The 15,303-nt window shown below is 34.5% G+C and overlaps 1 protein-coding gene across 1 annotated transcript; it reads right to left on the reverse strand.

Annotated features, from left to right (window-relative positions):
* Positions 1-22: 22 nt before the first annotated feature.
* On the reverse strand, positions 23-14,471 carry EMB2458 (FtsH extracellular protease family). Its single transcript, XM_011040161.1, has 19 exons — positions 13,389-14,471; positions 12,103-12,574; positions 11,403-11,603; positions 11,026-11,319; positions 10,656-10,928; positions 10,068-10,157; positions 9,842-9,973; positions 9,038-9,211; positions 8,198-8,319; positions 6,438-6,639; positions 5,880-6,008; positions 5,389-5,571; positions 4,292-4,411; positions 3,731-3,916; positions 3,567-3,641; positions 3,143-3,202; positions 2,923-3,030; positions 1,096-1,176; positions 23-531 (listed from the first exon to the last, which is right to left on the reverse strand). Exons 1-19 carry the CDS (start codon positions 14,333-14,335, stop codon positions 463-465), a joined length of 3,918 nt encoding a protein of 1,305 aa, XP_011038463.1. The 5' UTR covers positions 14,336-14,471; the 3' UTR covers positions 23-462.
* Positions 14,472-15,303: the final 832 nt, after the last annotated feature.

Genomic DNA, 15,303 nt, shown 5'->3' on the forward strand with positions numbered 1-15,303 from the left:
ATCCGTTCCGGTGTATCATGTAAATCCAGAATTGAAGTCCCATAATAAGATTATTCTGCAATCATTGGTATTTGCATTAAAATGCTCTTTACAAGCCTCAACTAAAATTTCAATGGTGAGGCCTCCATGTCTATAAAATTTTTGCAACTCTTCAAGCTCATCCCTGTATTCGAAGCACTGGCTTTTATGCTTACAATCATATGGAAGGGGAATACGGTGAAGCAAAAAGTTAATCCTTCTAATATGTTGCCTGTTGCTGAAAAATCAAAGAAAGCGAGGAGCCAAATGTCCTCTAACCAAAAAGATTGAGATTGCTAACAGTTGAGAAGGGAGAAAACAGCGGGGCATCTTCTCAACCCTAGCCTGCTTCCTGTGATATTTCAAATGTCAGAAAGACACTGTTAAATTAAGTTATTAAGACGTGCGGCAAACTAAACTCGTAATAAAAATTGGCCCTTCATCCTAGGTAGATACACCTAAAAGAGCAGGTCCTGCTCCATTGCCTTGATCTAGAAAGGTGCTAGACAATGCCTGAAAATATTATGGATAGGATTAGTCCACATATACACAAATGCAGGCAGTAAACTCAAAACACAGACAATAAGGAAAATCATTTCGTTGCAAAAATGAAATGAAAAAAACCAATTTTTATAACAGGTGCAAATCTAGAAGTCTATGAGTCTAACCAACTTCTAAAGAAGTATGCATCATTTCTGTTTCATGCAGAGACCATCAAACTTTTACATGTTTACTTTTAACTTCAGAATTCCAGATTATTTCAATCCCAGGATTAATGTGTCTTTAATGCAGACTGCTGAAACTCGAGGCTTTCTTTCTATGCTATTTTGAAGGCCTTCTTTCTATGCTATTTTGAAGGCGCTGGGGGATTTCTATGGAAATGAAGTAATTTTTCCAAATCATTCTGCATCTCGAAGAAATACCTATCTATACCCTGGAGCAGCTCTAATGTGGAAACAACAAAGCATCTTCAAAGTAAATAATTTTAGTCACACATTCTTAAATTTGCACACACATTCTTAAATTTGCAATCCTCCCCTCCCCTCAAGGAGAAACAAGGAGGGGGTTGAAACCTACCTCTGTATAATTAGCTTGGGAAAGGGAAAAGGGCTCTTTCTCCCGAATGCCACCATTATCATCAACCATCCTTTCTAAATCCTGAAAGAAAATGAAGTTTTATCTTAATTAACATTAAAAATACAGTGATAACAACAAACAGAATCAACTTTTATATTAAAAGGCTCAAGTGACATCAACAAAACCTACACTGCAAAGCAGTAACATACAAAGGTTTGTTGAGATGATCCAATTATTCTTTAATCAGAATAATTTGAAAAATTAACATAGAAAAATTGGGTAAAAATTTTAGTTTAACAGATGAAGTTTAGTGAGATGATCGACTTGTGCTATGCTATGAGTAGAATTTTAAGTTGATTTTTAATGTAAAAGGAACAAAATAATTACGTCATGCGTATGTTTTTTATGTATCATAATTTTTTTTAATTGAGCAATGAAAAAATATTGTTTATTCTTTAAATAATAAATTAAAAATGTATATAAACTAATAAATCCAAAAAAGTTAACATTGATTTAATATTAAAGCAAGAAGATAATCTTCATAATAGAAATAAAAGATTGATGCATATGCAAATATTTTACACTAACAGCTCTTTTATTTTAAATGTTTTTATTCATTTTATCTTAGCGGGTAATTGTAGATGCTGATAACAAATCATTTTTATTTTTATAAAAACATCATCCAAATATAACTAATTCATATAAAATATAAATAGAAAACAGTCCGTGAAATTAAACAAATCTCTTTAAAGTATCATGCAACTAAAAAAATAAAAATTAAAAAGATCAATCACTATTTAAAAATAAAACTAGTTCAATTTATTTCAAAAATGAGAGTTAGGGCATAAATTGCTATTTAAATGGAAAACATTAATGAAAAGAATAAATAAAAACAAAAACAAAACAAAACAAAAGAAAGAGGCCAAGCGCTAATATACAAAAGCTCAAGCCCTCCTTCTTCTCTTTCTTTTTTTTTTCTTTTTTTGAATCAAGTGACATGTCTAGGTGACTAGAAAATCAGGGTTCTAATTTTTAGATCTCATAACCCCAATTTTGAAGTCATTTTTACTAGAAAAAACCTCAAAACACCATAGAAATCTCCATAAACCACCTACCAACTCCAAAACACTGTAAAATCACTTAAAAATAAAAAATCAATTGAATTCAAAAAATCCAAACAAACCTCAATCTACTTTTTCAAGAAAGATGAAGGCCAAAAACCACCACCATTGAACTTTTCTCGTTAAATGGAACCCTTTGACACCAATCTTGGTTGTTTTGGTTGTCAAAACTATGGCAGCCAATAACTCTTTCTTTCATTGTTTTCTACCAACTTTCTCTCCTCTCTCAAACTCAAATATTGAAAAATAAACAATAAAATTTTGAATCAAAATAAAAATTGACATGAATTTGAGATTAACCATATATTTTTTCTGTGTTTTACATTTCAATCCTGTCTTTTAATTTGGTCTTTATACCACAATATCAAACTTAATCTCATCTAATTAGATTGTACTTCAATTGAAAGAATTAGAGTTTAAGGACAAAAGTTGAAAAAATAAGGGGACAAAAATATATATGAAAAAAAAAAAGGTGAACAGTGAAGAGCCATATTAAAACCCAGTTCTTTTAGTTTTTTGGTTAATAATTATCCGAAAAGGCAGCCTGATATAAATGCTTTGATATTAGAATTCTCAAATTTTTCAAAGCTGCTCAAGAAGGGCAAGGCGGAGATTTAAATGATTGATAGTTGGAGACTGAACAAGGAAACAGTGCTGTCTACAGTCAGCAGAGAAGCTTAAACTGTTTTAGGGTAACAGCTTTTACCTTGCCAGATAAAATCTCAAATTCAAGCAATTCTTCAACAATCTTTTCAAGAACTCCTCGATTTTTCTGAAGCATACCCTTTGCTTTAAGATATGCTAAATCGTAAAGCTGCAGAATATCTCAATCCAAACCACAACTACTTCAGTAAATGATGTTTACACTGCTGCCATGTAAAAGAAAAAAGTATAAGCATTCACCACAGGAAGCATGACAAACATACCTTTTCAACTTTAGCTGCCATCTCATACTCATGGCTGTTCCCCGTGCTTAAAAATGTAACCTACACCAATGGCAAGAAAAATAAATCCAACAAGGAAATAGCACTATGGCAACCTTTTTTCTAATAGTAGTACCATACATACTAGATGCTTTTAAATCAGCCAAGAATAATAAGATTGCTGTCCTCTTTTTTTTTTTTTCTTTTCTTTTTCTTTTTTGCATCATGAGAGCTAATCATATGTACAAGCCAACATAAAGGCCACATCGTGGGAACAAAGCCATGTTTGTTTGTTTGAGCCTCTTATCCCAGGGTAACATGGCAAATACATTACTCTAGTAACAAAACAAGGTCTACAGTGATAAATTTGAGCAACAACTTAAATTTCTGTCCACCAATATATTCATGGTTGTAGAATAGGGAATACCCCTTTGTTACTGTAGTAAATTGCAGGACTGTCATCAGGCCCCCACCCATACTGAATCACCATCCTTGTAGCTATCTGTTGCAATTAGCAAATAGACAATGATGCATGCTTTACTCAGATGGAATTATAAAATCTGTTGATACTATTAACTGATGAATACTGACCTCCTGAGCCTGTTTCAATTCTGAAGAACAGAGAAAATTTTCTTCCCCAAAAGGAAGTAGTAGTTGGGATGATAAATATGAACCAAAACAAAATACAAGCTTCTTTTCAAGGTATGATCTTGATTCTGAATTCCCATTCAAGGAACCTTCATTTTTTGCCTTGCTAATCTTTGTACATCCAATACCCTGCAAAAAGAACAGGTAAAACTTTTCAAAGCTTCGAAAGAGTTTCACTGCTAGCATTCATCTGAACCATACCTAAGCATGGAACAGTACAATTTTCAGCTTCTTAAGACAACAAATAAATTGAATGTGGAAGGATCATAGGGATAAAAGAACCAGGCAACTTGCCATGCAATCAAAGACACCGTGCAGCCTTAGCTTAGGCAAGATGTGTTGTACATTTCTTGGAGACATTGTACAAACTTGGCTTAGGCTCAAAATTCATGACCTTTCATCATTTTAATTTATAAGGAGAATGACAATGGAGCTTCAAATCAATTGACATTGATTATCGGAGTTAACATGCACTCTTTCACTAGAAGATATGAAATGACTCACCTGCCAAGAACATGGCTCCAGCCATAGATTATCAACCACATCAAAGTTGGGTAAAAGAAGGGCAATTAGACCACGGCCAGCAGCCCAAACAGCATGTGGAAATTTGGTCTCCCTTGTCCACTGCCATGCACCATATCCGATTAATTCAAACCTTCATGACAGTATAAAGAAACAACATTTCTACATGGTTGTAAGCATGGCCCAAAACAAGAGATGCTGACTTATCTCAAGCAAAATTTATAGTAAAATTCATGTGTTTCTTGTTTCCTACAAAATCAAAAGGAAGAAGAAAAGGAAGGGAATACTTGTTGATCTTTGCTTCTTTTATTAAGACCAAGCTGCCCTCTTTGTGATACCATCAAGTTGCTTTTGAGTTTTGACATAGCAGGGTAAGAAGCACCCCCTTGTTTATAACATGGATAACTTCTCTAAAACAGACTGGTTATACTTTTAAATTTTGAGGTGTTGAACCATTCACAGAAGAAAGCCTAATCTAGTAAATTGAAAGCTCCTATACTGTACATGGCCATGCAAGATTATAAACTGCCAGGAAGTGGTGAGGCTTATACACCACATAAGTCGTACAAAACTTCATTCACTGCTGATTGGAGATGCAACTACTTAACAGAAGTTTAGAAAAATCATCAATATCTTTTTCATGGAACGGGCTGAAATTCCTTACTGTTCATCTAATAGAAATATCACAGGGATTGAACTCTGTTTATAGCACAAGTTTTAGGCTTAATTTATGAAAATATAAAATGCATTCAGAAATTATCGATTCTTTCATAATGTCTTTTGCACAATCAGGTTAGGACATGAGTTATGTTACCTAATGCATGTGGAACAGTAAAGGTAAGCAGGGAGCAAAGAAATGGAAAACAGGAAATCACCAGTTATTCAATAGTTTACTTTAAAAATATATTTAAATGGATCCAGGAAATTTCAGATCAAAAGGCAAAATAAATTGTTGGTGCGTGACAAAAAGCAAAGCAGGTATTTATTGACTAAATTCATAGACGAGGAAAAGACATCACCAAAGGAAAGACAGTTGCTTATCAAAAGCTTAACCTTCAAAAGCCAACAAAATTACTTACATCAAGTGGAGGATTCAGAAGTTCTATTCCATTGCTTATCTGACCATATGGCTCCATTAGATCAACCACGTTCTGCAAATCCTCTTTACTCAATGTTAGTCCCAAATGATTCACCATCATCCTGCTCATCTTCTTTGCAATTTTTGTTTTCCGAACCCAATCTGGAACCAAACAGCTGAAAGTCTACAAAAAGTATTAAGTACCATCCCCATATCAGTGAGAAAATCATTAAAAAAAACGAGCAAAGACCACATTACAAACCTGTTAACTAAAAATGCTTATAAGGCAAATTAAATAAATATCAAACTTGAAGGGGGGAAAAAAGGAACAAGAAGTTACTAATATGTGAAGAGAACCAAACAAAGCATGAATTTGTTCATATACTGGAGCTATATGTGACTCAATGATAAACGGAAGCAAAAAAATTAATAACTCTAGTGACGGCATTATACATATGTATAAAGATGAAATAATGGAGATTATTTCTTTACCGCAAACCAGCTGCAATAGCTCATGAGTTCATCCGTGTCAAGAAACTTGCTCTTGAAGGCACTACCTTCCAAAGCAACAGGAACAAGTTTTAATTCTACTGGTCTTAAAAGAGCTGTCTTCTCAGCAACCTGAAAAAGGTAAAAGTTGATATTTAAGACAAGCTCGGTAGAATTCAAATGAAAGAAGGAAAAGTAAGTACTGAGTAGTGCAAAAATTCATCAAACAAATTGGTTTTCAAGAAGGAAACTTTCTGTAAAACTATAAATTAGGATTGATGATTAAAAGTGAAGCAAAAGGTGATAATTCAAACAAAAAAAGCATTCCTCATGCAGAGGGTCCAAACATGAATACATGTATCCAAAAGACCCATGGTGAGAGAAAAAGTTCTCCAGAACAGGGTCAAATTATGAGATCTTCAAAGGCCAAGCAAATCAACCACAATAAAATCCATAAGCAAATTAGTGGGCTCCCATTGCACTTCTTTATCCATCACAATAACTGTTTATATGCATTAGCAAGCAAGCAAGCGCGCACACACAACACTGATCAGGAATGACCTTTCTCCAGTCTACAAAATCAATAAGGTCTTCATCCATGGTTTCTTTAGCAGCTAAGTGTAAAATCTTCTCCCTCTCTGCTTGTGTTGGCTGTTGTAGATAAAATACTCTATCCATCCGTCCAGGTCGCTGCAAGGCTTCATCAATTTGATTTATATTTCTAGTTGTAGCCATCAGAACAACGCCATCTTGTTTCTGAAACCTGGAAGAGTACAATGCATACTTTGATGTAACAAAGATGCTGACAATATAAAACTTGGCTATCTTTCTAATGGTCCAACAAAAAGATAGAATCATCATCTTGCAAAATCACAAAGAATATCCCCAGGGGAACAGGCTGGCCATTAAGGCTTGGGATTTCCACATTCTAACCCTGGAAGGCTTGGGTGGGATTTATGGACGGGGGAGGGCTACCTGCAACTGTTTATCCCAAGGATCATTGGGCCTCTTGTTGAACCAAAAAAATAAAATCAGAGTATCCAGGTTAAAAGTTGTAATGTGCTTAAAGGTAACATGAATATACAAATAGATGGTATAACTATGATTGCATTTCACACCCATCTAAATCAAATCATAGTTATGTTGCAATATGCAAAGCAAATGCACCAACTAGAGGCCATTAACAGGAATGATAGACTAAAATGTGATAGAATCCTATTGATGAACATGGAGAAGATATATGAAGATGCATCTAAATATTGGTTTCCTAACAATGAGATGGGAAATGCTGGTACGAGGAGAAACAAGAGATGACACAAGTGAAAGCAAATACCATGTGCTGATGTGTTGATAATAACTAAAGGCCATTACCAATTACAATCTTCCAGAACCTATTAAAGGCAGTCTTGCCTTCAGCATATTTGCATTGTGGTTGCAAACTCAAGAATTTCACCATTACACCAAGCAGAAATTAACCAGCAGATCTTACTCTTAAATGGAAAGGTTACCAAAGCTAAAGGACTAAATTGATGTGAAATTATGCAAAAAAGACTAAGTCAAGCAAATCAACAAGAGAAAAGGGCTTGCAGGATCAATTGAAGAAAGAAGAAGCTCGGTGCTCGAGAGGATAGTGAGCATTCTAAGTCCTCAAGTTCAGAAGCAAAACTAAAAATTTTAAAAATGGACATCCTTGCAAAAGAGATTTCCTATACCTAACAGTGATTCCATCAAATTCTCATTAAACTCATTGTAGTTGTTTTTCAGTTCATGGTTACCACCAAGATATGTCAGTCACAGATATCTCTGCATCAATTGCTTCCAGGAAAAGAAAAGGCCAAAATCACAATATAAGAACAGAAGTGAAATGCTCTGTAAAAGGGATAGATTCAAAGAGGCATTCAATAGACAGCTACGATTAAAACCATAAGACATTTTTTCTTGCTACTTGGTATTGGAAATTTCATGTTCAATGAAGTTGCGCAAATACAAAGCCAAGACCACCCTCCCTCCTGGCTCCTGAGCCAGGAAGGAAATAAAAAGAGCTGCACATGTTCAAAGTTTCTTGCAGGTTGCCAGTCATTCAATTAAAGATGCAAAGCACAGGCGTCCATGACCATTTGCCTCCTTACACATGCAGAGAAAAAGATGCAGCAATTAGGCATATTAAAAGGCATGAGATCACACCAACAAAATAGGAAATGGAAGAGATGTTTGAAATCTATCATTGAGTGTTGTATGGAAGAGCTTGCTTTACATAAGAAAATACTAATTTAAAGCATACTGCAGAGTTTTCTCAAATAGAGTGAGAAGCTGAAAATTACCCATCAAGCTCCACCAGAAGTTGATTAATGAAAGCCTCATGATCCTGCTTTTTAGTATGTATGAACTTACCACGGACACCAGCAAAAAGGTCAAAATCCTCCACAAAAATTATTACAGGGGCCTACAAATGACATTATATAATCAGCAAAACACATATCTCTGTATCATTGAAGAACTAAAAACTGGAAATCAAATATCTAACACAGGAAAACTCAAGTAGATATGAAGCAAAACCCATATTTTGCTTGTTATGAAGAATATTTACTGCATGATAAAGACACAGAAGCCACAGGAAAAGAAAAGGGAAAGGAGAAAGTAATTGTGTTAATTTGCATCTAAATTTTCTCTTCAAGACTTGCTTATAAGTAAGTTTTTATTTTCAAAAAATTCAAGGATCCAAAAACCTGTCCATCCTTTGCAAAGGCACACTCAACAAGTAAAAGCTTTATTGATTCAAAAGGTATTAAAAGATAACCAACTACCTTTCCCTACAATTAAAAGAAAACTAAGAAGGATTAATAAAATAGTGAAAGAGATGTAATTTGTCAAATTTCCAGACATTCATATAATCTTCATGCTAAAATGGGTAATGAGAGAGAATAATCCCCTAACTTTGGTTAAGCCCAAAGTATAAATTGAAATTGACCGGTCCAAATAAAATTTATCTTTGAAAGGGAAATCAATAATAGCATATAATGTAACTTTTAACAACAGTTCAGATTTGAACCAAGCATTCATTGAATAAATCAACATGCTCTGAGAAATACAATTGATCTGTGATTCCCCAATTAAACAAAAATTAGTCAAAGTAGATAACCAGGAAGGCTTATAGGACAAACCAAATCCCTAGCTGTCTGGAACAGTTCCCTGACATTGGATGCACTTTGGCCAACCCATAGCCCAGCCTCCAATTGCTGGGCTTCAACTTTTACAACCGGTACCCTAGCTTCTGCAGCGATAGCCAGTGCTAGAGATGTTTTTCCCGTTCCCCTCTCACCTACAATAAGAACTCCCTGCAACAAGGAACTACCTCACAAGCTGGTATAACCACATTACACATGAACATCTACCTTGCAGCACAAATTAGTAATTTGAAATATTGTGTATGCTGAACAGATTACACTACATGTTGAACAGGCAAACAAATGGAAGCTGAACACGCAAGTGTGCTGAAATAGTTATTATGAATGTTTCAAATCTTGTATTCTGGTAAGTAGCTCAGCTGAAAAGTACAAGAATCAGAAGAGGAAAGAAATTAAATTTTTGTAGTCATTTCCCATGAATTCCACTTATCAAACTATAGACCTACATCTAATATCGATGTGAGAAGTAAATGTCTCCATGAACATGTAATCGCTATCTTGTGCAAAATCAAAATAATTAAAGTCCAGTTTTAATTCAAAATCTCGTTTAATTGACTCATGAACATCAGTGCCATTCTTTTTTAAACCTATGAGTCAAGACATCATGTTTTATATTGCTTGGGTACTTCTGTTTTAGCTTCAATTTATATTGCTCAAGTGTTGGGCAACAAACAAAAGTAGAAACATATTAATGATGCATAGCTGACCAAGGCATTCATAATACCAAAATAAAATATAAAAAAACAACAGAATGTCAGTAATATCTTGAGAATAACATACTCGAGGTGCACGGGCACCCATTTCTTGAAAAGCACTAGGATTTTGTAGAAATGCAACAACTTCATTGATTTCCTCTCTCATAGACTCAACACTAGAAAAATCCTTCAATGGTATAGGAGGATTCTTTACCCTCTGCAAACAAACATGGATATAAAATTTGTCAGAGAAAATAGTTCTCCGTAATTAAATTAAATTTTAAAAAAAAAATTAAGTGGCGAGCATAAACCTTCATTCCATCAAATGCAGTGCTTATAGGATCAATCCCAGCTTTTTTCTTACGTTTGATGGTCCTCAACTTGTACTTAACATAGTATTTCTGCAAGTTAACATAAAACAGTAATGCTATTCAGTCAGCTCGCATCTAGACTTTTAATCAAGAGTGGATGTGCTATGGAGCAACTAAGTTCCAAAGGTCATCCAAAATCAACCAATAATTTCCATACCATTCCCTTCTTTCAATAGAAGAGAGACCAGGAAAAAGTATTTCACTAACAGGGATAAAACAACAATTGGTATTGACCATGAATGAAGTTAAAATCACCACAACTAACATTACTTGGTAAACGGAAATTAGAAGATTGCCAGTGCATATGTTAATTTAAGAACCTAAAAATTCTAAAGAATTGCCAGTTTTATGAAGATGGTAGGCATCAATATAAGTTATTTACAAGCATGATAGTAATCATTAACTGAGCAATGGCATTGAAATGGAATAATAGGTCCAGGCTTATGACCTATACAACATGCTGATAAGAAATAAGCCCAATATATTAAAGTTCAAATTATAAGAACCAGGAATGGGTCTAAGCAATACCACTCTGCGTAACTTCAGGAAGTTTGGATCTCTGCTACGTAAAGGTCCAAAACCTAAAAGTCTTGGAACTTTTCTCTTCAGAAACCGGAAGGCATGGAACAAAATATATCCATATATAAACAATCTAATGGCAAACCAAAAAAACCATTGCATATCATCAGTTTTTCTGGACTTAAAATTTATTTCTGCCTCAGATTGCCATTTCAAGTACCACGTTGAGCCAACAGTTTGATCTATTTCCTCTGGCCATGCCATCCCCAACCGCATCCTTACCTGTGACACAACAGTAACTATAAAACTATCAAGAGAATAACAGCACTAGATAAATACAAACAAAAGGTGGCAAGTGATGAGTTCATATAATTGATACCGGGAATGGAACGATGAGCTCCAGCATGGGGAACACGATCACCATCATTATGTCATCATTTATATTTCTAACTTTTTCTACAACCCAATCTCTCCCATATGAAACAATTCTACTCTTCCATAATCCATTTAAGCATTGACCAGTCAGCCTTAATGCCATGAGAAACTGTTGACCCAAATCCAACTCTGATAAAGGGATCCACATCAGATGAACACTAGTTGGAATGCCACTGGCAAGCATTTTCATGTACAGCCCATCAAACCCTCCAAAATCTTCATAGAGAATTTCAAATTCCTGGAACAAAAACAAAGAGGGTTAAATGTATTTCAATAGTGGGTCAAAAGGAATAAATGGCATAGAGAATAAACAGAAATAACCTTAATATCAACAAAATATTCCTTGTCATCCCCCTTCAGTGCAATGTACATGGCACCCCAGTCATGCCTAATTCGAGCATGCTCCACTAATTTCTTGGAGACAGCATATGGAACAGCTATTGGTTCCATTTCCCACCTGTTTTTTTCTTCACTGTACCATGTCTTTGATACTACCCTATCGCGACCCAGAAGAACTTGTTCCTGCAATAATATTTAGTGAATGGTTCATAACACAAACTAACAAAAAGAAATGCATCCGGTTTTAGATAAAGCAACAAATCTACAACGTTAATCCAAAACAAGTGACAAAAAAATAGAGAGTTCTTATCATCTAAAATGCTCTATTGATAAGGTTCAAACCTAACACCAACATCAGATTTCGGATCTTAAAGCATGAGAGAACCAGTTGTCAATGACACAATTGACATAGTGAGGAAAACATGAAACATGTCAATTTCCTACTCCGTACTATTCAAATGAAAGCTCTCAATACAAACACAAGGTTCTATATAGAATTATAAATATCTTTTACTCTCTAAAGTCTGAACCATGTCAGTGACCTACAATATTGCAAGGACAAGAGAATTACAGTCTTTCAGTAAACTCAATTGCTTTCTTCAATTATCTTTAGTTGGATGTGCCATATGATCCAGACCTATCTCAATATATATTACACGCTACTTGGTTGATGACAAACTACCTGTTTTCGGGCCACATATTCTTTACCAAAATCTGCATCTTCCAACAATTTTCTTTTCAGTTCTGCCGTAGCTTCTTCACACCATTTTTTCCAGCTATGGTACAGGTGAAGATGAATTGCTTTAGGAACTACAACCTCCTTATCCCCAAACATCCACTTCAATTCAACTTCTGGATAGCCCTTCACAATCTCATCTGCTGATGTCTTCACAACCAAATGCTTTTCATCACCGAACCTCTTCATCTTTTTCCTTATATGAGCCTCCGTATCTTTCTGCAGCTTCTGTGAATCTTTAAGGCCTTGTCTTATACGTGCAGCAAAATCAATCGAATCTTGATCAAATAATAGCCCAAGGCCTTCACCTTCTACAACATTAGGCAGAATCATTTGCTCCAATAATTTTCTTTGTGCAGTTTCCAGTTCTTTCTGAATGTCAGATCTTGGAAGCTTGGTAATAGAGCTCTTTTTCTGACTGCAAGCAAGTTAAACATTGCTCAAAGAATTAATTAACTTTATAACAATTTTATAGACAGAGAATTTAACAAACACATGATATGAAGCCCGTGAAAACACACTAGTCCCAGAATGTAAAAGTGGAAGGACAGAGAGGGAGAATCTAGGTGCACACTTGCATTAACTTGTAAGTTGAAATATCTATTTCCAGCTCTAAAATAACAAACCAAGATAATAAATGATAAGGGATGCAGTATAACATATCAGAAGATAGGTTAAAGAATGCTCAATCAACAGAGTGCATGCATGGAGATTACTACAGTTTCTTCTGGCCATGCACCAATACGATTGCTGAATAAAACATTTGCACACCAACTTAATTTGTAAAAATCATGAACAAGACATCAATTTCCCTTTCATCATTCTTTCCAAAATCCATATGACCATAGTATATCTAAGTACATAATACATCCAAGTACGCAATTTAACATCTTCCTAACTGCATTAAAGATTGCATAGTCTTTCATCTAACTCCCCCCTAAGCCTGTTGGTAGCAAAATATAAGCTTCTAACTATTTACAGTACAAGTTGGTTGGAAGATTTTACATCTTATGATCACTACAATCACATTCTAGTGACCATACCTGCAGCATTCCAAGAGAGAACCATTAACTTAAGACAAAAGGAATGGAACACCAAAACATGGAGCAGAATACTATTATCATTCTATCAGAACATTAATACGGCACTTATTCTTGCTATCTTGATTCTTCCTGGAATAGAATCAATTTTAATAATAGAAAAACTCAAAATGCATCTACTTATAGAGTTACCTGTCCGTACTCTTTTGCCTCATTTCCTGGCTAAACCTCTTCACCAATTCCTCACACTCTCTCTCAATAAAGCAAAGTTCCCTAACCCCAACACTCAATGCCATTGTCTCCCTCCTCAAAATCTCACCCCCAATCTCTCCAATTCTATCCCATACACTAGTGTACTCCTCATCCATCACTCTCATTCTCTCCTCCAACGCCTCCATTCTCTCTTTCTCGCCCTTTTCCCTCAAATTATCATACTCTTTCTTTTCCTTTTCCACCTCTTCCACAATCTCCTCTGAGCGATTTTCCATCTTCCCTTTTTCCTTCCTCAACTGCCTCACTTCCAAATACATCCCCTCCATAATTTCCCTCTGCAACTCCTCTTTCCTTCCTTTTACCGCTTTTAACACCAACTTCACTTCCTCTACACTGCCATTTCCTTTCCTAACCTCCTCTATACGCTTCAACAACCTCGAAACCTCCTCCAGCAAACTTTTAGTATAATTTGAAAACTCATGCTCCTTCAAGTTTGATTCTTTATTCAATTTTTTCTCCTTCTTTTTAACTGCAACTTCACTAGCCGCCGCGACATCAGCCACAGCAGGAGGTGGCAAAGCACCAAGTGGATAAAACCCAATTGCAATACAAAACAATGTGAGCACTATAGGCCTTGTGATGCATTGAAATACACCTTTTTCAGGTTTTGAAAGGAACCCATTTGAGAAAACTAATTCTTTTTCTTGTTTTAACCTTCTGGGTGAATCCAAAGGCAGGTCTTGACTGCTCTTGGAGCACTTTGAAGCTCCTTGAAGCCCAAAGACACGTAAACTATGGACAAAAGGGAGAGCTTTGTGTCTGTTTCGGTGTAATTTTGTGGTTCTGATTCTGTATTTGATTGGTGACGGAGGGTCTTTGTGCAATGGAAAGAGATGAGAGAGAGACGGAGAGATGAAGGAAGCCATGAGAATTAAAAGAAGAGTGTAGTTGAAAAGAAAAGAAAGAGATTGAGGGTCATTTGGCACTTTGTGTATTTTTTGGCAGGGTTTTACAAGATGAGGATGCCTGCAAACAAGAAGTGAGAGTGATGAGGGACATAGGACGAAGAAGAGAGTCCGGTTCATTGGCTTCCGGTTTTCATTTTAAAACGGAGGGTAAAACAGTAAATCAGAATGTTTACCTTGAGATTTATTCTTGATTAATAAAATCATTTGATCCCTCTGCTCTTGACATTTTTTTAATATTTTTCCCTCCCTGTCTGACTATCTTCCGCCCCTTGTTGTTAAGCTCGGCCGTCTTTAAAAATTAGGAGCGGGTTGGTTTTCTATTTTAAAAGTATTTAAAAAAACAAATAATTTATTGTATTTTAAATTAATATATTTTTAATATTTATAAAATATTTTAATGTATTGATATTAAAAATAATTTTTAAAAAATAAAAAAATTATTAACATATATTTTAACATGAAAAATTATTTAAAAACAATCACAACAATATTTTATAACAAGCTCTTAATTTTAAAAAATGTAATTTATAATTTAATTTGCATTAAATTTTAAGTTAAATTAAAAATAAATATTATCTCAATGAAATCTAAGTTAATTTTAACAAGCTTTTAATGATTTAATTCATCAAGCAAACTTAATATAATTTTTATCAAGTCAATGGTAAAAAAGAAATATTTAATAAAATATACAAAATAATATCATTTAATAAAATAATTTACTCATATTAATATTATATAATGTTTTTAAATGTCTATTTAATGAGAGAAACCCTTTTATTTCGTGACTAACTTTTTCAACCATAATTATTCAATAAAACATAAAAACTAATCAATAAAAATTACTAAATTTTAATATCAATTAACACAATAAAAACAATAAACATAATTACTTGAATATATAAAAAATATTTATTTTTTAGTAGTTT

This window comes from Populus euphratica, unplaced genomic scaffold, assembly GCF_000495115.2.
Source record: "Populus euphratica unplaced genomic scaffold, PopEup_1.0 scaffold64.1, whole genome shotgun sequence".
Lineage (NCBI taxonomy): Eukaryota > Viridiplantae > Streptophyta > Magnoliopsida > Malpighiales > Salicaceae > Populus > Populus euphratica.